At 57.1% G+C, this 22,555-nt stretch overlaps 1 protein-coding gene across 1 annotated transcript in view; it reads right to left on the reverse strand.

The window, feature by feature from the left end:
* The window catches only part of ATXN10 (ataxin 10), a 107,727-nt gene that overhangs the window by 10,627 nt on the left and 74,545 nt on the right, over positions 1–22,555 (reverse strand). The window contains exon 10 of the mRNA XM_090272263.1: positions 7,420–7,483. Within this exon, the coding sequence (XP_090128389.1) occupies positions 7,420–7,483 (64 nt within the window). The remainder of the gene's footprint in view (positions 1–7,419; positions 7,484–22,555) is intronic.

The following is a 22,555-nucleotide window of genomic DNA, read 5'->3' on the forward strand; positions in this document are numbered from 1 at the left end:
CGCAGCCCCGACCCCACGGAGACCAGGGCGTGTGAATGGCCTCGCGGCGCCCGGAGGCAAAGAGCCTCTGTAAATGCCGCTCCTTGTCACACGCGTGCACCTGCGGACGTCGCCGGCACAGGACAGCAGGCGGGGCTGTGGATGCGGACATCACAGCGACCCCTGGACCGCCTATGTCAGCACAGACCCACCCGCTCTGCTCCCGTCCCCCGTGGGCCGCTCCGGGCACCTGCTCAGCCAGTCTCCCCGCCGGCCCCGGAGCCACGCGCAGGCTTCATGGGACCCAGCTCCATTCCTCGGTTCCTTCCTTTGCACTTTGCAGATTTCCACGGAGGGTGGGAGAGAGGGCAGCGGCACGGGGGGTGTGCAGGTGCGTGCACGTGGGCTTGCTCAGTAAGCGTCACGTGAGTGCCCGTGCCAGGAGGGGCCCTGCGCTGCAGCGGCCTCCATCTCCTGGGAAACACAAACGCACGACAGCGACCATGAGACATGGGGGACATGATGAAACAATAAAGGGCCTTGTTGGAGCTGCACGCACAGATGACTTCCCTCACATAAACGAGGCTGAAACCTGATGGGAAGGACAGCGGCGTCTGGCCGTGGGGATGGGGGGACTCGAGGCAGAGGAGCCGTGGGTGCAGGTCAGGGGTTGGAGCTCGGGGGCCCCCGTGCCGAGAGGACAGTGAGAGGGCCGGCAGCCACAGCACGCCTTCTCTGCGCCAGGGACGAGCGGAACAGAGGCGAGCCGGCCGCGGTCTGCGCTCAGGGAGCACACGGTGGGGCAGAGGCGGCAGACCCGGGAGGGCAGGGCACATGCTCCTGGGGGCCCAGAGGGGTGTCCCGGGGTGCCGTGAGGGCTCCTGGCTCTGGGGAGTTGCGTGCCTGTCCTCAAGCCTGGGGCGCCTGCCGTGGACAGACAGGGGCTCCTACGCGGTCACACTGTGTCCCAGCAGCTCGAATGGTGCCCTGTATGGAGGAGTGACAGTAGTAACAAAGACACCAGTGAGGTGAACCCAGCCACATGGGATAACACGTGAAAGGCTGGCTCACATTCACAACGTGCTCTAGCGGACAGAGCTGATCAGGTCAGAGTAACTGAGAGGGTCCTCTGATGCCGGGACAGCTACGGGCAGGCCAGGGTGGCCACTCTGATCAGAGGGCCCGCAGGACAAGAGTTTGTGACAGGTGGCCCTGCAGAGCCACAGTGAAGGGAAGCTCCTTTCAGCACGGGGACAGGTGCGTGGCCACAGGGGAAACGGAACCACAAAGGGTGCCTCTGACTATCTAAATGGGAAAGGCCCAGCTGTGCAGGTTTTAGATAAAAACACAGGAGAGTGTTCGCAGGACCTCGGGGTCGTTGGTAAGACACAGAAACCACCAACCACAGAGGGAAGGCAGGCTCGTCAGAACACCAGTCAGAACAGAGCGTTGGAGGGGTGGTGACACCCTGCACCTCCCCCGGGGCGACACGGGCGTGTGCCGCTGCGGGGCCCTTCGCTGCGTTCTGCATCTTACTGCACGCGAGTTCCGTCCCAGTGCAACAGTGCTCTGAAGAAAATAAAAAACAAGACAGGCCACAGGACAGGAGCACTGTATCCACACACATAAACGAACAAAGAAGCGATATGCCGACTGTAAAAGAATTCCTATGAGCCAATTAAAACATACAGGCAAAACTATCTGAACAGCTTCTTCACGACACAGGAAACCCACATGGCCAATAAACAGAAACGCGCTTTCTACTGATCACGCGGCAACACGTACTCATCAGAAAGGCAAAGCTTCCCAAGTCTGACCCCATCGGGGCTGCCAGGGAGGCAGAGCACAGCGGTGCTCACACCCCACTGATGCGAGCACCCAGGGCGGTCTGGCGTCACCCAGAACGGGGCTGGAGCCACACAGGCCGCTGCAGCGCCACCCTTGGCGGAGGCCCCGCGCGGCGCCAGGACGTGCGCACCGTACGGAGCGGCTCCCGGCAGCGCCGACTCTGACAGCCCCAGCGCAGATGAGCCCAGGGGCCGCCGACGGCTGAGCAAGCAAACACGTTAGGACTCCCGGGCGGCGGCCACCACAGTGAGCCACACGCAACGATCGGGATGAGCGGTGCAATCGTGACTTCGAGTGACAGAGGACAAATCAACGCGAGCCATGAGCCCACCACACACACTTCAACCCTGGCCGGCCTGGAGCCCGTCGCTGGGGCGCGTGGCGCTAACAGGAGGGCAGGCGGGGCCCGACGGGAAAGGGCGCAGCAGGGCCCGGGTGCGGGTACACGTCTGCTCCGTAACTACTGGCCAACGGCACACACGCACTCTGTTCACTTCAGGGTGTGCACACGGTGCTTCAAAATCAACAGCTGTGCAGAACTTGGGCGACGCGGCCGAGCCCCGAAGGGTGGGCTGGCTGGCCGGTGCTGACCGTGCACCCCCAGCATCTCAACCCTCTGCTGAGTCCCGTGGGCCCCACGGTGTGGGGGTTCACAAAGGGCACTGGGAGGGGCGGCTGCCTGCAGCCCAGGCACCTGCCGACCACGCTCAGAACACGCGGGAGGAGGGCAGGCTGGCGCGGCCGCCCCGCTTCCTTCTAGAAAGCACCAGGGCTCCCTGCCCTGCGCGGGGGAAGCGCCTGAGTGGGGGCTGCCCGAGCGTCTCGCGGTGCTTTAGGGCCGAACACAGCACAGGTGGCGCCGGTTCTGACAGTCTGGTTCCTCTCAAAACCCGGGCCAGTGTTCTGACGTGAAGAGATGCCGTCACAGAGAACCACTCTGGAAAACGAGCACAGCTGCTCATGAACAACACAGGGTTCACGGGCCCCTCATACACTTTTTCTCAATAGATACTGTAAACGTGCCTTCCTTCTCATTCCCTTAGTAAGTTTCTTCTCTCCAGCTTCCTGTATCATAAGGAGACAGCGCATACAACATGTATGACACACACAGCATGTGCTCATCGACTCTATGGAACTGTCAGGGCGTCTGGTCAGCAGCAGGTTGTCAGTTTTTGAAGGAGTCAAAAGTGATGTGTGGATTTTGATGGCACGGGGGTCGGCGTCCCGAACGCCACACCGTTCGAGGGTCCACTGTATGAAGTCCATCCAGACAACGGAACATCACTCGGCACTAAATAAACGAGCTGTCAAGCCGTGAGAAGACAGAGGGAACTTCAATGCACGTCATTAAGTGCAGAAGCCGATCCGAAAACGCTACATGTGCACAACCCCGACTTCTTGGTGGCACTGTGGAGAAGGCACGTGTCCGGGGACAGTGAGACCCCTGTGTGTGTGGGGAGAGGGAAGCCCGCGGAGCACAGGGGACCTCTGGGCGGAGAAGCCACTCTGTGTGATCCTGTAACGGTGGATACACGTCACCACACGTGTGTCCAAACCCACAGGACGTGCAACACCGGAACTAAACCCTTAAACTGCGGACCTGGGGGTGCTGCGGAGCTCATCAGTGGTGACAAGTGGGGGAGACTGTGCCTGGTGGGGGGTCAGGGAAAGTCGCTACTCCCCCTCCATCTTGCTGTAACCCTAAAATTGCTCTAAAACTATGAACTTTGTTCCTGAAAAACACAGAGGGAAGAAACAAAGAGTGACTAACAATAAACAAATATTCCATGTTGTTTTTAAATTAAAAATACTTCCTCAGGCTAGCAAACTCTCAACTGCCACGGGAGAGTGGGAAGGCGAGATTACTGGGGTGCGCCCTGTGGACCGAAAGGTCGCCGGTTTGATCCCCGGTTGGGGGCGTGAGAGAGGCAACGGATGGATGTATCGCTCACACAGGGATGTTCCTCTCCCTCTTTCTCCCTCCCTTTCCCTTGCTCTAAAGGTAAAGAAAATCTCAGTTTCCCCAGCGACTTTCTTTCCCTAACGTTACGCTCGACAGACAGCATCCGTTAAATTCATTGCCACAAGGAGCAGGCCCTTCAGGGTAAGAACTCACGACAGTAACTGCGTGGAGTTGGGGTTCCGGCTCAGGGTAGCGCTTCACACATGTAAGAGTAACCCCTTGAAAAGCAACATGAAGAAAACGCTGTGTCACCTCAAGTGACAGCCAGGAGGGCCCGGGAAGCAGCTCCAGGGCCACGTGCACGCCACTTCCCTGTGAGGGACGTGGCCCGGTCCCCAGCCCCCCGCGGACGCAGACGCCACAGCCAACACGGAGCAGCCCCTGCAGACCACACGGCCACGCCAGGCACCGCGGGCAGCCTGCCCTTCGTGGAGGAGGTGGACAGAGCGGAGCCCGATGCACAGGACAGGCACGGATGACAATCTACCTTCTTGGAGGGACTGGCAGCCGTCACGGGGTCTCTGAACAGGAACACCTGTTTGTGAGAAACGAACTAAATGCTAGACAGCTGGCAACCACGAGGACATTTTACACTCACCGTAACCTTGGGGGGCGGGTCCCATTTTACAGACGAAGAAGCTAAAACTCCTAAGAAGTGGCAGAGTCTGGGTCTGCCCGGCCCCAGAGAGGGTGCTGCTGACGACGCTATGAAAGATTACAAGGAAAAACACTGTCTGCTTGTTACCCCTATGAGCCATTACATTTCTGCGTGCGTGGGAGACTCACAGACAGGGGTCTTTCAATTAAAAAAAGAAAAGAAAAGAAAAAAGAAAGAAGAGTGAAAGGAAGGGGAAAAAAAGGAACAGAAAAAACAAAACAAAACCCTGTTTGGACTCTGATTCTACCCCTGTCCCCTCCCCCTCCAATAAAAACATTAAAAAACCCACATCAAGGACAGCTGATCAAAACACAGATCAAAAAGGAATGGAAGGAAAACATCTCAAACGCAGCTCAGCTGTTTCTATTTGGAAACAACAAGACCAAGTCCCACTCGCCACAACAAACTGACAAATAAGGAGTCGGCCCTGTGGTAGCGGAGATGGAATTTTCCGATGGCATCTGCTACTGTGTCATTACTGCGGGGTGTCCGCAAGTGCGGGGGTGACCGAGCGGCCGGGTGCGGGCCGGGCTTGTGCTGCCGAGGCCGCAGCGTCCCCGACGGGCCTCCCCGGCAGCCACCCACCGGAGGAGACGTCTCTTCCCGAAACTAGAATGATCCCCACTGGCCTCTAGAACCCACCCCCAGAGACGGGCCAGCAGCAAGCCCTCCCAGCCCCGTCCCCAGCCCGGACGAGTGTGCCCCGACATGCCAGTCTCGAGCTGCCAACCCCCCGACAGCCCAGAGAGCAGAGGTCTTCCGCAGGGTCCCGGGGGAGCCAGGACTGGTGTCTGAAGGCATCGCAACCCCTCCCCCCCGTCCCAGGAGGAGGTTCCTGGGCACGGCCAGTTGACCCACAGGGACCGGACCATGGATGTACTTTTATTCATGAACATCTAACCTCGGGACTGTTTCTACTCCAAGCATATCCATAAGATCTATTGCTTTTTAACACAAAACTCTGACGTTACAGTTCAATAAAAGCTTGGCTGGTGTTAATTATTCGAAGAGGTTAATCCAAGCAAATGTGAACTGATATCACTGCCACGCCAAGCTTAATTAATTCATGAAAGAATCAAAGAACTCACAGGAGAAACCTCTCAGGCTCAGAGCCCACCCCCCAACACGGCCACACGGCACGCAGCACCTCACTACGCCCCAGGCGTGCGTCTACGCGCCCGCCCCTGTGCGCGACAGAAACAGCGTCACGAGCGACTCCGGGTCCCTGGCCAGCACCCAGCCAGGCGCAGATCGGCACCCATTCACCGAGGAAGTGAGCCCGCGGGGCCGAGAGAAGGACAGTTTAGCTCTGGCCGGGCCCGGTTCGGCATGTGGGCAGGACGTCCGAGCACAGTGCTGAGCAGGGGGCTGGGTCCACGCCTGAGGCTCTGACGGCGGTCTGTCCAGAGTGCGCGTGAGAGCCACACGGTACTCAAAGCCACGAGAACGCTCAGAACCCGACTCAGCCGCACCGCCCGCCGGGCGCCCGCCCAGCGCTGGCCAACGTCACTTCTTGCCTGGACGGTCACCGCAGCCACCCTGTAGGACTGCCCGTCACTCTGTGGGCCCAGAGAACGTCTGGGCATGAGCTCCTGTGGCTTCTCTGTGCAGGCTCTGCCCCACCCAGGGACTGGTGGGGGGACAGTGTAGGCGCGCGGCCAGGAACGAGGCCCATGCCGGGCCCCGACCCTGGGTCTGACCCCAGGACAGGCTGCTGAGGCTCCGTGCGTGTGCCCCTCTACACGGCGGGGGCTTACGGCACCCGCATGTGCCTCGGGTGTGGTCGGGGGCGAGGAAGGCCACGGGTGCGACACGGGGGGGCTCACTAAGGTCCCCGAGGAAGTGAGTGGATGAAGGGTGCCCGGCGCCGAGGAGCCAAGGCACCTCAACAGCCCGCGTTCCGGGCGCGACAGCGTCTGACCGGGCTCCTCGAGGCGCCACAGGCCAGCGGCCAGCCCCTCCTCTGGGAGGTCCGCTCAGGGCACAGGCGAGCAAAACGGTGAATTCCTTTTTCTCGTAATAAATCACCTTCCTCACCAGGAAATCAACACCTGCACCTGCACCCAAAAGCTCTGTCTCCGCCTGCCTGTGGCGGAGAGCTCCCTCCTCTCCTTCCTCCTTCTTTTCTGGGGCCAACGGACCTCAGGGCCCCGCAGGAGCTCAGCCCGAGTGCCTGGCGGCGCGTGCCCTGGTGAACCGGCCTCGTCTCTCCAGGAAGGAGAGGCCTCCGGGGCCGCCCGTCCACCCCTGCCTGGCCGAGGGCGTCCTCTGGGAGAGGAGATGTTCTCCTGTTGCTAATCAGGCAAACGACAGTACCTGGAGCACAAATGACATGTTCAGTCTACTCACACTGAAACACTTGAGTGTCACCAGCACCTTTTCTGATTTTGACGCTGGTTCCTCTGCCCCAGGCCAGGCTCCTGGCTGTCGCCACAGGGCTCTGCTCTAAGGCCCCTGCCTGGCCTTATCTGCCCCCACCCCCCACCCCCTGCGCAGTTAGCACAAGGCTGCGCAGCAGCCGGGCGAGGACTGGGCTGGGTTTGGCTCTCACCAGGAAGGCCCTGAAATTACGTCGTTTCTCTCTCAAACAGGCTGTATGGGCTCCCTGGCTCCTGGTCTCTGCACCAGATCTGCTTCCTACAGCACGGCTCCCGGGTGCACAAGTGCCCCCGCGGGACCCCAGAACACACCTGAGACTACAGGAGGCTTGTCCCCACCCAGGCGAGGGCAAGAGCCCGAGCCCCCAGCTGCAGTCACAGAGCGCTCCAGGACAGACTCAGTGCCCTGCAGCGTTTCTCTCTACAGCATCCTGTTCGCCCCCCGGGTTGCACGAGGGGTCATCCAGCCATGACCTTGAGAAAGTGGCTTTGCTCTTAGGAACAAGCCGAGAAGAAAGCAGGCCAGCCACGCGGCAAAGACAGGCCGGGAGGGGGGTGGCGCCCTGCCGCCCGCGGCTCACACGCAAGGATACAGGGGTTGCTGTCGTCCGGGCTGCAGCTGTCCAGGATCAGGGGGACGCCGTCCAGCTCGCTGACCTGGGGAGAAGGGAGAACACGCGTTACACACGGCACACCACGGGCAGTGACCATCGGCTTCTGCTTTTTCACGTCCTTCCTCATTGCTGGGTCGTTTGTGCAATTATCAGCCCAGAAAGATTTAACAACAGGCATGTAAACAAAAGCGATACTCTTCCTTTTCCCCTTCCTCAAATATGCTGGGGCGACCGGGCGGCCGCATAAGCAGGGACAAAAGTCGGTCTCTTTCGGACACTGTTCTCCGGGGTAAGCACCCAGTGGATCTGAGTTTGTTACAGTTTACTTGTACTAGGTAAGTGACTCTTTTTCTCAGCCAAGAGTAGGAAAACTTTTCTGACTATGATTCAAAATCCAGAAGCAACAAGGAACAGGTTTTACCAGACTTCTTAAAAAGGCAAATAAAAACTGAGAAAATCATTTGTAAGATATCACAGGCAAAGGGTTAATATTTTAATATATAAAGAACTAAAAATTGAGAAAAGACCAACCATCCAATAGAAAAACGGATGAAACAGAAAAACGGCAACGATACAGACAGCAAGAAACGCAGTGGACCCTGAAGACAGCAGAACGCGCTCAACTCTGTCCATAGTGAGAGGAAGGCAAGCTACTGTCATTTTTCTGAGGACTCATGATGATTTGGAAAGCCGGCGACATTTCTAACAGCGACGATCGTGGGCACAGCTCGGTGTGCGCCGACACAGACAGGTCGATAAGTCACGGCACAAACGCAGATGTCTCTGTAGCTGGGACCATGAAGGGAGGTCGCTGATGTGCGCCGGGGAGGGACGGCCACGATCCAGGAGTAGCCGGGAAGAGCCCCGGGCAGAATGGGCTTGTATGTGAACCTCTGGTGCAGTAAAGGAAGGGAACTACGCAGACTTCTTACAGTCCAAGAAGAAACAAGCAAGCGTTAAATAAAAACGGACAGTGGTCGCCCAGGAGAGCAGGAGGTGGGAGAGACCGGAGCAGAGGCCAGGCCTCTGTGAACGCACAGGCTACACAGCCCCGACTTGGGAATCCTGTATAACTTTATATAATTTTTAAAAATTAAATTGATAGTTATACAAACAGAAACAAATTAATCAAGTTAAATAGAGAAAACTCACCTCCCAGAACTAAACCAGTATTTCCGGAGCTCACAGAGAACGTGCAGAAGCCTTAAAGCCGCGTGGGCCTTCCGAGAGAACACGGGCTCTGCTGTCCTGAACCATTATCTACACGTTTAGTTTAAAGCAAGTGGGTCCTTAATCATTAGGAACCAAGATTTCCAGCATAAAAAAGCTAATTTTACATTTAAATTAGAAATAATAGCACAAATCCTACGAAATATTTACCCTCTGGCTATTAAATGAAGCCTGGAGGCAGACGCTCCTGCAGCCACGGCCGCCGCGGCGTCAGAGAGACGGTTCCGAACGTCAGGTGCCACCACAGAGGCCCGCGCCCGCCGGGCTGTGCAGCAGCCGTGCTGAAGGCAGCGGAGTGGGGACACACATAATCTCTGTCATTTCTTCTGGGCGCCGAGAAGGAGGGGAAGCGAAGTGCTATTTCTCAGACACCAGACTGATTTCATTTGACTGCCGACAACGCCAGGTAAGAATTCCTGGTTCCACTGCACAGATGATGGCGTGAGGCTCGCAGGCCCAGCCCCCGCCCTGGGGCCACGTGACTGACCAGTGTGGCTCAAAGCGGGGTCTGGCGGGCGCAGCCCTTCTCCAGGGACACACGGTGAGAGGGAAGCAAACAGCTGTGTCTGCGGAACCTCATCTCACAATCTGGGCTTGAATTTTCCATCCTGTACAAATCTGTATCTGCCTAGCAACTCATTTGCATGACTCATAATGCTACGAAGACACTAGAGGGCTGACGTGGCAGAGGCCACGTGCGTGAGAAGCGCAGGGCAGCTACCGCCGAGCTGGCGGGGCGTGTCCTCAGCGCAACCCCCCACCCTACTGCCCGCTCACACCCGCCACGCGGCCCCCAGCAGGGTGGGGGGCTAACAAGCACGTCCCCACGTGGGAAAGGCGAGCTCTGCCCAGAGCCCTTGCCTTGGGGTGAAGAGGAGAGACCCCGAAAAGGAGCGAGGCCTGATGGCTGGCGCAGAGGGTGGGCTGCTCCCACCGGCTCCGCAAACGTGAGCCTGGGCTTGCGCTCCGGTCTGCTGGGGCCGGGGGGCCACACAGCGTGGGGCTTACAGGGACGGCTCCCTAAAGTAGCAACCTTTTGCTCAAGATGAGCAGACGGACGGGAATGAACAGACACAGGCAGCGGGGACGAGCACTCGCAGGAGCCGGCAGGCGCGAAAGCCCCGGAGCGCGGAGGACGGGGAGGTGCGCAGCGCAGGGCGGCAGAGCCCAGCGCTGGGCCCAAGCCCGCTCCGCCGGGCCCTCTGTGCACGGGGCTCCCGCCAAACCTCCAGGACGTAGGTTCCTCGTCTGTAAAATGCAGGTGACGGGGACCAGTGCCAAGGGTGACCGAGAACGGCGGGCCCATGGGACAGTCCCGGCGGCGGCAGGGGAGTGGCGGCGACAAGCTGGGAATGTCCGTGCTGCGTGCGGCTGTCCGCTGGCCGCGGCGGGAGTGAAGCAGGGGCGCCTGAGCGCTGAGGGGGGAGGGCGGCGGCCACCGGGCCCCGGGCACACCCCGACTCCGTGCGAGGCACAGCTGTCAGCGTATTTTCAAAAACCAGCGTTTCTTGTTTTGTTTTGATTTTTGTTTTGGTAAGGACTCGGGACCTGTATTATTTGATGCAAGAGAAGCATCTCATTTTCCTGAGGAGAGAAAATTCTCATATATGCTAAGTGGGTACCAGGTTCTCTGAAGGAAATAAAACCACACACTAGGACCGGAAACTCAGCAGGCAGTAAGTGGCGGTCACAGCAGTGCTGTGGCCGCACCGGGGTCTGCTTCCTGAGTCACGTACTCCTCACTCACACCAGTGAGTTACGAGAGGGCACAGAACGGGTTTCCTGTAAGCCCACTGGCTGTCTGACATAAATGACCTGTGACAGGCAGGTCACTACACACCGACAACGGGGCAGGACACTAAGAGAAGGCCCACGAGTGGACGCCTTCGGGAGTGACTGCCAGCACAGCTGTTACCAGCAAGTCAAGTTCACGGCTGCAGCAGCGTGAGCAGAGCGCACATCTGGAGGAGGGGAGACCGGTTAGGAAATTAACAAGCTTCCTTCTGTTCTCACTTCATAAAACAAGGGAGTTGTTTTTTTACCCAACATGCTGGGAACTGATTCTGGACCCGTAATGAACGAGCCACGGGTTGCAGCTGGTACGAAGGAGCCAGGCTCATCGACGCGTTCCTGAGCCGGCACAGCTCAGCAAGACGAGCCGGCCGGCCTACGCAAACTAACATCTCGCCTCTGGACACGCAGCGTGAGCGGAGGGGCAGCTACCTGATCTGCTAGTTGTTCTTCCCCACTGTAGCCGATGACCGACCGCAGACAAGGCGCCCCGCGGGGTGTGCCGGCCCGCCCCCAGGGTCCCCACGCGTTAGGGAGCGTGCGTTAGGTGGAGAGAGAAGAGCCTCCCCTATTCTGGCTGTTCTCCCATTGAACGGTAAATTAAAAAAAAAAAAAAAACAACCCAACGAAAGGCAAGAGTGCCTCACCCAACAGGCAACAGAGCTCCCGTTTAGACAGACAGTGGACAGTGAGTCGAGGCTGACCAATATCCGGGAAAAACGTTCTTCACACAGCTCCTCCAACCAGTGCTCAAGACAAGGCCAGCAGAGTCCTCGCGCCGAAGGGGACGATGAGCAAGAGGGTGTGACGAAGCTCAGACCAGGTGCCTCCCGGGAACCCGGGACGGAGGCCTCCTTGGCACGGCCCCACTTCCTAGGGGCATCACGGCGTGACTCGTTTGAATCTGCCCGAGGACTCAACAGGGTGGAGCAGTCTCTGGGGGGGGGGGCGGCGGCGGGGGGGGGGACCCCGGCGGCGGCTTAGGGCCACTCCCAAATCTTTTATAAAGCGCTCTTCAGATATTGCGCCCATTTTGTTGATTGTGTTGCTCCTGATGAGCAGTGAGAGTTCTCTGTGTAATTGGGACACAAGGTATATGTATTTTGAGTCCTTTCTCCTACTATGGGGCCTTGCCTTTTCATTTTCTTAATAGTGTGTTTGCAAAGGCTGTAACTTTTCAACGTCGGGGAAGAACAACTGATCCATCTTTTCCTGATTAGGGCTGCAGTGCAGTGCAGACCCAGGGGTGAGAGCAGATATCCTGCCTGCTCCTGAAGTGCGGGGAGAGCAGCCACCCTTCATAACCAAGTATAAAAGCTGCCGCTGGGTTTTTAGAAAACAGGCATCCTTTATCAAGCCAAAGAGGTTCCGTTCTACGTAGTTTGCTGCCAGTTTCTATGATGAATGAGCGTGAGATTTTGTCAAATGCCTTTCCTCTATTTATTGAGAGAGTTGTATCTCCTTCCTTCTTTTATTGTGCTAATACGTGGGAACAAAGTGTCTGGTTTTCTCATGCTGACTCAGCAGCGCACGGCTGAGGTACACCATCGTTATTCAGGATGCGTTGTTTTACAGCACACAATTCAATTAGTTACTGTTTTGTAAAAAAATGGTTTCTGTTCATGATCCTGTTAACGTTTATTTTCTGGAGTTCGTTTTTTCCTTGTAAGGCTTTTGTCTCGAATCGATCTGACAAATACACCGGTGGCTGCATAAAGCCTCCTGGATCCTTCCCGGCAGGCTGTGAGCGTTTGCTGGGCGTCCCTGAGTCGGCGTGGGGCCGCCGGACACCCCGCCCGGCACGCGGCCACCGCCCTCGCTCCTGTCGGGGCTGCTTCAAAGGGCCAATGAGACTCTCGGTGCCCGAGGAGGAGAAGGTGTTTTATTTTTACCCACTCACTTAACTCTCCCCGTGCTTCCCATTTCTCCGTACAGAGCCGGGCTGCTGCCTGGGGTCACCCGCACGCCTTCACCCTGTACGACCCTCAGCAGCGCTTACAGCCCCGTTCTGCTGACACATGCGCTTCACTGCTGATGGTCTGAAAATGTGTTTATTTTCCCCCCATCATTTTTGAAGGAGATTTTGGCTGGATAGGTCTAGATTGAGAGTTTTCTTCTATCATTTTAAAGGTATCATTTCATCGATTCCAATTCTGCATTATTTCTGAAACCTGCTCACTCTTATCCTTGTTCTTCTAGACGGACAGGCAAAAGTCACTTAAGTAGAGTAACAACGCAACAGAAAAGATGAACTAAAACTGGAGCTGGTTCTTTGTAAACAATAGGATGGAAAAATTCTGGAAAGACTAATGAGGAAAAAAGGATACATCGATTTTTTAAAAAAAGGATAAAAAGAGAAGTATAGAAGACATCAAATATTATAAACTTTATAAAAAACTGACAATCTAGATAGAATAGCTATTTCTGAGAAAAACAGAAAGTGTCAAAATTGACACAAAAAATAAAAAGCCTGATTAGAATAATTTAAAAATTTAAATCACTTAAAAATATGAAAACGACCAAAGACTCTCTGACAAACATGAAGACCCACACAGCTCTCCGAACGGGTACCATCAACTGCTTGAGGAACAGACTATACATCACATATGTAAGGTGTTCAAAACAACAGAAAAAGAAGCTTCCCAACTGATTTTATGAGTTTCCTATGACGTGGTTCCAAAACCAGGATAAGACAGACCAGTAAGAAAATCACAGACTTATTACCCCCTTTACCCCTGAAGAAAAAATCCTAGACCAACTAAATTACCCAAGCGACAAAGACTCATCATGATCTTAGTGCAGACCAGAAAATACACACGGTAATAATCCTCACTAATAAACTAATCCCAGCATCACAAAAAAAGCATCTGATGTTTATCATCTATTTGGGATTTGTTTTTAATTCTCAGGAAACTCGAGAACGTTTCCAAGCTGAAGGCTATGTGCCAGACCCGAGTGAACGTCCTGCCTCAGAGGAAAGTGGGCTGGAGCCCCAGGGTGGGAGGACTCTGGCGGAGACCGCTATGCCCCACGCAGCCCTGCGGTCTCGGGAGGGCTCTGTGGGCTGCGTCCTGCTCGGGCCCCCAGAGCAGCTGCGGTGGCAGGACAGGGTCTGTGTCACCGCCAGCTCAGGGCGGCGGAAGAGCGATACGTAGGAAGCGATCGGGCTGAGGCGGAGGCAGAGTGACTGAGCTGTCAGAGGGCAGGGCACGCAGACGTGAAACAGAAAAATGGCCTAGGAGGCCAGGATCGAAGGATCCCAAGGGAAATGAGCGGCGCCCTTAGACTGAGTGCTCCTCCTGGGAGGTCGAGAAAAGGGGCAAATGCTCCCGCTGTCACTAGGACGGAAGCTGGGGCCGGGGCGGGAGGAGACGCCTGGTGTTGGCTCGCTGGAGCTGCTCAGGAGAGCAGGACCCAGAAAACAGGGGCGCGCGTGCTCCCCAAGGCCACCGGCCCCCAGTGGTCCCCAACGCACGGAAGGCCCAGGGAAGCGGGAACCAAGGCTCTCTGCAGCACTGCCAGTCTCTCAGCGGTCACGGCCTTTCTGCTCTGGTCTGCCGTTTGGTAGGGGGGACAAGTGCTGGATGCTGGGGACACGCCGTTGCCTGAGGTGCCTGTCAGAAGGCCGGGCCGGGCTTGTTTTCTAACTGGTGTGGGGGCGGGGGGTGCTGGGCGGGGAGCAGTACCCTGATAAACCTGCGCCCTAGTCACCGCTCCTGAAGCCACGACACAGGCGGCAGCTGGGAGATGAGCCCCTCCGGGGCGGGGCGGCCGAGCAGAGCAGGAACCGGGAGGATACACTTGGAGCTTCAATTCTTTTGAATTCTAACTCACACGGGCAGAGCATTTGACTTTAAAGTCTTTGGACCTTAATTTAAGACGAAATGTAATCTTTGGATTTTAATATCTCCCTGGGAATTAGATAATGAGATAGAATTAACATTCAAATGCAGAGCATCTCTGCGGGCCTTTCACTGTTACAGTGAGTTTAGGCCTTTCACGGGAGCGTCTTAATATGGAACGAATTTCTGCCTGAGGTCAAAGTGATTTGGGGGTTAATTTGATCCATATATTCATCTGACCCACTTAAGAGTCTTCTGAGAGCACCATCCCCCCGCCCCGCCCCCTCCCCCCCAGGGGTGCGGGAGAAGGAAGGGGGCGGGGCTGGGACAGGCAGGGGTGCCCTCAGGAAGGCGGGGGCAGACAGTGCTGGGGACCCCGGCCTCCCGCCCCTGACCTGACACATCAGACCACAACAAAAACCAGACAGAACCCGCGGAGGCTGCACCCCCCACCCCCATGCTGTGGGGAGGGCTGCGTTAACCTAATTTCCGCGCCTGGGCTTCCCAGGTCCTGTGCCGGCCCCTCCCCGGGCGGCGGCGATGAGACCGGCGAGTCTGGCTGCAGGAAGCCTGCGGTGCACACGGCAGCTGCCGCTCCGGTTTGCCCGGCTCCTCCCGGGACCCGGGGGCTCTCACCCGCGTGAAGCACGTCTCGCTCTGCCCCGAACCCTTGCCTTGCCCTTAAGAGGTCAATGATTATCAGCAGAAAAAACACACGTGTGTGGGGCGGCCAGCAGCTCCGGACCGGCCCCACCTGCACACGCACGAGTGCACAGGTGAGCGAGGTTCCCGCGCTCAGAAACCCTGCGGGGGGTGGGGGGGGGTGGCGGCACACACCCGAGACGGCAATTCCTCTAAAGGACACCACAGGGTGGGCCACCACAGAGCGGCTCCACTGCAGACACGGTGAGCGGGCAGGACTCTGCTTTCACTGGGGACCCTGGACCCGAGCGCCGAGCCACGCAATCGGCACGCAAAGCTCCAGAGGGAAACACAATCCCCGAAGGTGAGGAGAAGCAAAAGCGTGAAGACCCACAGGTGCAAGGGTTGCTCTGCGGCCAGGAGGCCGGCAAGGCCATGCGCAGGGTGCCCGGGTCGCGGGCACCAGATGTGGCTGCAGAGGAAGGAGCCACATCCTGGGGGCAAGCAGGCACTCCCAACGTGGCCCCTGGTGCGGCAGGAGCCTCACCGGGGAGCCTGTTCTTTGGGCACGTGCGGCCCGGCCCAGCGGGCAGGGCTGGGACCTCAGTCCTCGCTGTGAACCTGAGCCCCTAGGGAACACTCGAACCAGCGAGGCCTGGGGCCCTCCTCATGGCTCTGGGGGAGGTGTGGCCAAAGCTCCCTGGGGGGGTCTGGCAGAGTCAAATATAGTCTGAGGTCAGGAAAACAATCTACTTTTTCCCCTAAGTGCAAACTGCCACGGAAGGTTTTATGCAGGTGAATGAGATGACTCAGTTTGGGCTTTTAAGAAGTCGCCCTGACCGCCAAGCAGAGCGCGGCTGGCAGGAGCTGGCCCGGCAACGGGAAGGCCTGCGAGGAGGCACCACCGTCACCAAACGTAGTGGGGACATGGGTCAGGCCACGCTGGTGGCCGTGGGGGCGGAAAGCAGCAGCTGATTTTTCCTTTGTCCTTTCTAATAGTATATATGGGTTTTACTTCCTCTCTGCCAGGTCACACACAGCGTCCGAGCCCTGCTCTCCTGTCCGTGATGGCACACACCGCCGGGACGTGGCCATTTCACATCACGTGTGCTTTCGGGCGTCACCGGCTCCTGCGGTCACCTGCCCGGGGTGGGCTTCCTAGGCAGGGGCACCGGTGCGCTCACCAGGGATGCCGGAGACGCCTCCCGAGAGCCTGCGGTCCCGAGCACGCAGTCTGCGTCCCGACGGCCCTTCCGCGTGCGGCCCTGTCTCAGCCCCTCTCCTCGCTGAACGCACCGCCCTGGAAGGGAAGCCCCACGAGGGCAGGCATCAGGGTCACTTTTGTCTGCTTCTGCACTTCCTGAGCCTAGAACAGCGCTTGACACACGGCAAGCACACACACTGTTCACTGACTGAATGGATAAATGCCATTTGCAGAGGAGAAACTAAGGTATGGAGAGGTTATAAATCATGATCAAGGTCACAGGCATTGAGGGGCAGAGCTGAGACTCAGCCACTGCTTTTTTTTTTTTAATGCACTGTATCAGGGGTCAGCACATTTTTTTCCAGAAATGGGCAGAAAATGCATGCCTTAGGCTTTGCCAGCCGTGCGGCCGCTCTGTCACGGCCACCCAGCTGTGCAGGTGCGGCGGGGGGGCAGCCACCGGCAACCTAAGGAACAGCTGTGACTGTGAACCTTCCTCTTCAAAGCCAGGCCCGCGGTGTGCGGTGTGCCAGCCCCGCACCGCGCCCTCAGCACGGCCGAGCCGGGGAGGTCCATGGGAACCAGAGACGCCGCGACCAGGGGCTTCCCACTAAACCGCGCGGCCTCGATGAGGGGACGCTTGCACCCCGGGCCTCAGATTTCGCGTCCACACTCCCATGCTGCACACAGTAGGGCCTCAGCCCTGTTGGGCAACTGAAACGAGCACCGCGACCCCAGCGGGCTGCTGGAGCGTCAGGGCCCCGGCAGGTGGGAGGGCGGTGCAAGCGCACAGACAGAGTTAATCCACAGTCTGTTTTCACAGGAAAATCTGACCTCACATTAAGCACCGTGATCTGGAAACAATGCAAAGACTCCACCTGGAAGACAGGCAGAGCCCAGGATTGGCCCTTTCTGTTCTCATAAGCAAAGCAGCCTAACCAAAACTAAACAGTAACCTGGTTAAACGTGAGGCTGAACACAGCTAAATGCATTAATCATCAGACAGGATAATAAAGGAAAATATGCACGCTCTCTCCCAACTGTTTACCACTTATATTTTTCTTGGAACAGAAGTGCATTTTATATATTATATGACCCTGTAAAAAACACATACCTGGTAAAATATTTGAACACATACTCTGCACCGAGAATATTAAACATGAAATATTCCATCATCATAAAAGAATTTTGAGTTCACAAAGGTTTAAGTACCCACCCAACTCCAGCCATGGTAACAACTACAAAACAGAAACCAAACTGCACTTGGTGCTAAGTGGCTGACCTTGGAAATGACAGGCTGCTCCGTACGTAACAAAGGATGACGAGCCTCTCCTTTGTAAAGGGGGCCGCTCAGTAAGGCATCACTTAGGAGTAACACAGTCAGATTCACAGAGAAAAAGCCAAATCAGTGATTTTTCAAAAGATAAGAGTGGCTTTCTGGTTTATTTAAGATTACTACTCACATATATGAAAAATCATTCTAGTTTAATGAGATCCATTATTTGGACTAAAAAATATTAGTTGACTCAAAAAACTCAACTCAATACGCTTGCTGAAAAATTATGGGTAAATGATTTGGGAAAATAAAACGCTGAGGAAGGCATGGTCCCTCCCACCAAGAAACTTTAAAAGGCCCACACCTGTCTCAGACTCACTGGTATGAAAACTAATTTAGTTAGCATACAAATGCTTAAAAGCTGGAAGTATGAGCAGCACTTAGGGTTTTGGGTGACCTCACAGACCAAGGGTCACAGGACACACGTCACATGTGTCACCTCAATGCTTTCAGCAACCCTGCAGGAGAGAGTGTTTGCATTATCTTTCTCTGCTTAGACACCGGGTTCAGTCATTCCTGTCCCACATCGGGCAGCGGGGTAAGCACCTGGGTCCCCTGTGCCCGAGCATCTGCCGGAGTCAGAACCGGGCCCACCCGGCCCTCACGTCAAACCTCTCCCAGGCTGTCATTTAATTCCCTTAAAGCAGGGTTCTAAGTTTGAGGTCCAAAAGGAGGCCCCCGGGCGTTCATGGACCTCTGCGGACCGGGCCGTACGAAAGACCTTGTGTGGCTATGACGCGTGACATTTTCCAAAAGGGAAAAATTTTAAAGGAGACAAAAGTGAGGCAAAAGCAGGTTTACAGTTGTTCATGTGAAAAGTAACATCATAATCAGTAAATAATATTACGAGCGGGAATGCTGTGCTTCGGGTACCCACAATGAACGGCAAAGCAACGTTTGCCCCCCCAGGACCTGCCACACACGCTCACTGCCCCGCGGGCCCCTCAAACACCTGCCGCCCCCAAGCGCTGCTTCTTCCTTCTCGGGCCGGAAGGACACCGGTGACGCTGCAACCCGACCGCACGCTCTCCTTCCCTAGGGCAGCAGGGCTGCGCGCTGAGGGACACACGCTCACCACTCAGGGGAGCCCCAAGGCGGGCAGCGCTGCAAGAAGCCCAGCTCCCCGGGAACCGTGTCTGCTCCTCCAGAAACAGGAGGACTCGTTCTCTAACCCTCGTTTGTCTGGAGGGGCCTCACGCTCGCCAGGCACCCGGAACCATCACTGATTTGTCACATGCCCCCCATGACCCCTGAAAGGGCACCTGCGGCGAGGACAAGGTATCCGGCACACCTGCTCCGGCGACGGGCCCGCGGAAGTGCTCTGCAAGACGCGAGTGTGTGAGGCTTAGTCACTGGTAACAAGTCAGGGGGCGACTGAGGTTAGGGCGAGGCCCGGCCCGGCCCCCCTTCCTAACTTCCAGATGGAAAAGAGAAGCGATGGCGGCTGCCCTTGCGCTGGGGGAGCTCCCCACCCCCGCACACAAGGGCCTGGCTGACCGCGGGGACCTCAGCGGAGCGCGCGACACCTGACGCTCAGCAAGGGCCTGCGGCTCCGGGCCCACGAGGGCAGCCCGGGACTCCGGGTCCAGCTGATGGTGACCTCCCGTCTGAGGACTGGCACGCTCTCCTCAGCCCCCAGGGCTCCAGGTCCTAATGAATGACAGATACCGACCTCACCTCCGCTAGGGACAGGCCAAAGGGGCGTTAGGACCCCCCAAGCTGGAGGCCCCGCCCACCACAGGAGGCACCGTGGACCACTGCTCACCAACGCCGGCCCTCCCAGCTGTGCGCGCGTCATAAACAGTCACACCCAGAGGAAAGGGCTGTCACACAGGCTGAAGGCGCCCAGAGCCATTTTTGGCGTTCACCTGCTTCTCACCGTATTTCCCAGTATTGACTATTTGAATAAAATTGAAACACTACAGAGCAATTACTTCTGAACAGGACTGAACGAGAAGGTAAGTATATACAGACAGCCACGCAGAACTGCACACAGGCTTCCAGCGTGCGCACGCCCGTCCATAAGCCCACACGGCGTCTGTGTGTTTTCCAGCTTTGGGCTTCACTTGTCACAGTCTCAACGAAGTCGCTTGACAGAGAACTGAAGCTAAGGGTCCCTGGGTGGGGGCCCAGAATGTGAACCCAGAGACAGGGGTGCATGGCCCACCGTGGCTTGGCGAGCGTCGGGCTTCACGGCTCGGGAAACCCAGCAGGCGCCCCGAGGTGTCGCTGGCCCCCGAGTCCTTCTGTGGGCGCACGTCGCCTTTCCCTGTCCACCCCGCCCTCTTTTCTCAGGACAGCGAGGACCCACGGTTAGGGCGGCTCCACCCTGTCACCCTCGGCTCTGCCCAGCCAGTCGGCGCTTCTGCGACAGCTCACGCACGCTTCGCAGCCCCCAGGAGTGGGGAGAGGGAAAAGGGCAAAGAGCAGGGGCACCTTGCTGTGACGTCCCCCACCCCCCGTTTTGTAAATTCCCTTTTCCTTTTCCAGAACTCAGCCTGGATGGTCTCTGGGAGTGGGTAGCGGCCGGTTTGGGGAGGCAGAGATGTAGTGCAGGGGCATCGGAATCTCAGGGTCGGGCTCTCTGGTTTCCATGAAAGGGGATGGGCGGGTGGCCCCAGGGCTCCCCCCCAGAGCAGCCTGCTCGTGACTGTCCCTAGACGGTCCTGACTCCAATACTGTGACGCGGGAAGACACAGGCAGGCCCGGCACCTGCTCTCATCCCCTAACGAGCGGCCGGGATGCAGCGACAGAATTACAGTGGCCCCGGGCTCCCCTGGGGGAACCCCGAGGGAGGTTGCGACCCACAGGTTACTAGGCAACCACCCCCGCGAGGCCCACGCAGCAGCCTGCGCACGCGCCCAGGGCCTCGGTCCTCTCCGGCAAAGGGCAGAGGAGTCCGTTGCTATGGCTTTGCTCTGCTTCACCATTCAGCTGCCGTTCCCCGGAAGGGCCGGAATAAGGCCTCTCCAAAGTGAATTCCAGAGCAGGGACCCGCACTTAGCACTATGCCTCTGTATAGATGCAGCTATTTTTCTTTTATTCTTTTAATGGCAGGGCCTTTTTTTTTTTAATAGGCTGTTTTGTTGGGTTTTTTTGTGTGATTATTTTTTATTTTCCCTTCAGTCCTAAAAATTCTCCATTGACTAAAAAGTGATTTCCGTTCCAGTTCAGGGACAGGCAGGAGGCAGACATCACAGCGTCGTCGGACAAGGCTCGTCAGCAGAGCAGCAACGCAAGAAGTGGCGACGGGGTGGGGACATGTGTGCGTATGTCCAGTCAACGCACGTGTTCCTCACATACCTGCTCAACGGGCCACAGTATGTGGAGTTTTTGCTAAATTCTCATGTGATACTTGAAAGATATTCCACCCCATGTGAGCTCACTTTTTAGAAACTTCTGGCTGTGGTCAATTAACCTGGGTGCAGGGCCCACTAACGTGCTGCAATCTACATTTAAAAAAGCTCGGCCTAAGACAAAGCTCAAACAGACCTAGGTCCCAGTCACACTTCGCTGTTCCTGGTGTGGGAAAGTGACTCACACGACTTCGGTTCTTCCCCTGGAACACGCCCCTCACGGGCAAATGGCACGCACGGAACCCAGGGTCGGAGGCACCGGGAGCTCTCGAGAGCCGGCATCCAGCCCAGAAAGGCCGAGACCACCTGGGGCCTGCCTGCTCTGTGACACTGGACACAGGCTGCCTGGCTCAGACGCGCGGTCACAGGGCGGCAAAATGCTTGTGGCAAAGCTTGATTTTTTCAGCCAACGTATCTACACCTTTTGTTCCACCAGAGAATTTTTCCATATTTTTAAAACTTCCTCACACTCTCCCAAGTTAGTATTCCGATCGGGCTCCCTGACTGTCTGCGGAGTAAATCCCTTCATTAAATATTTTCTGAGTTCCGAGCAGGCACTACACCAGGAAGACGGAATCAAACAGGCACGGCCCCGGTCGGCGGTGCTCCGCGCGGGCTCCGAGGCTCTGTGGAATCGGCCCCCACCCACGTTTTTACCGAGTCTGCCTGGCTGCAGCCACACCGGTGTGTGCCCTCTCCTTCCGCTGCCCCTCTGCTGTGCAGTTCATGTCGTCAGAACGTTCCCATCCCTGCCACACACCTGATCCCGCCTTCCTCACGGCCCAGGCCAGGTGCCCGCTTCCCCAGGCAGCCCCGCGCGGAGGTACTGGTGGCCTTCTGTCCTGCGCGGAGGCCAACTCGGAGGGCAGGACGCCGACCACTTCGCCCCCGACTTCCCCGTGAACCGAAAAGAGTGCCCTGCATAGCCAGGCCGCGTGGAACTGTGTGGGGAGGGAGGGGCCCCGAGCAGCAGACGCTCCTCCAGGGAGGAAGGTGCCTTTCAGAGCCCACAGGGACGCCCCACCCACCAACGGCTTCCCTCTAAGATCAACAAGAACACACTTTAAAAACGTCTAACCCTTTTTTAAAAGGAAATTTCCTTAGAGACCACAGGAAGAGTACAGTGAGCACGCACGCACCTAACACCCAGCCTCCGAAACGCCCAACGCGTTGCTGACCTGGTGCCACCTCTCCTCTCCCCACGCCTGCCCCCAGCAGCGCACGCCAACCTCTTCCGCTCTCGGCAGCGGTAAACCGATTACTAACGTTCTGCAGCACACCCCGAAATACGCTTTATGCTGACCACCAACAACAAAAGGGTGTGAGTTTGATTCGTTCACACTGGACGCTGCTGTTGTGCCGGCTGCTGTCGTTTTTACCCGACGACCTAAGGGAAAGGGTCAGGCACTGAGGCAGGCCCGTGGGCCTCGCTGCCCTGGAGCACTTAAAGTACTTCTCAGGCTTCATGTCATTTCACTGGCTAAGCCGTCGGTACCGCCTTCACAGAAACAGCCAGAATGCCACTACCTTGCTTAGTAAGATGAACCATAATTCCTCAATCCTGTCTGACCGTGGTCCAGGCTCAAACGCCATGACTGGCGGGCAGCGGGCAGCGCCCAGCGCGTCTGCACCCAGCCTGGGCCGGCGGGCCTCCTCGGCCTTCCCATGCCTCTCCGTCACCCGTCTTTTCTCTAAACTGGCTGCTCGATCCACA

The sequence above is a fragment of the Furipterus horrens genome, unplaced genomic scaffold (genome assembly GCF_987537825.1).
Source record: "Furipterus horrens unplaced genomic scaffold, mFurHor1.1.pri manual_scaffold_4, whole genome shotgun sequence".
In the NCBI taxonomy this organism is placed as follows: Eukaryota; Metazoa; Chordata; class Mammalia; order Chiroptera; family Furipteridae; genus Furipterus; species Furipterus horrens.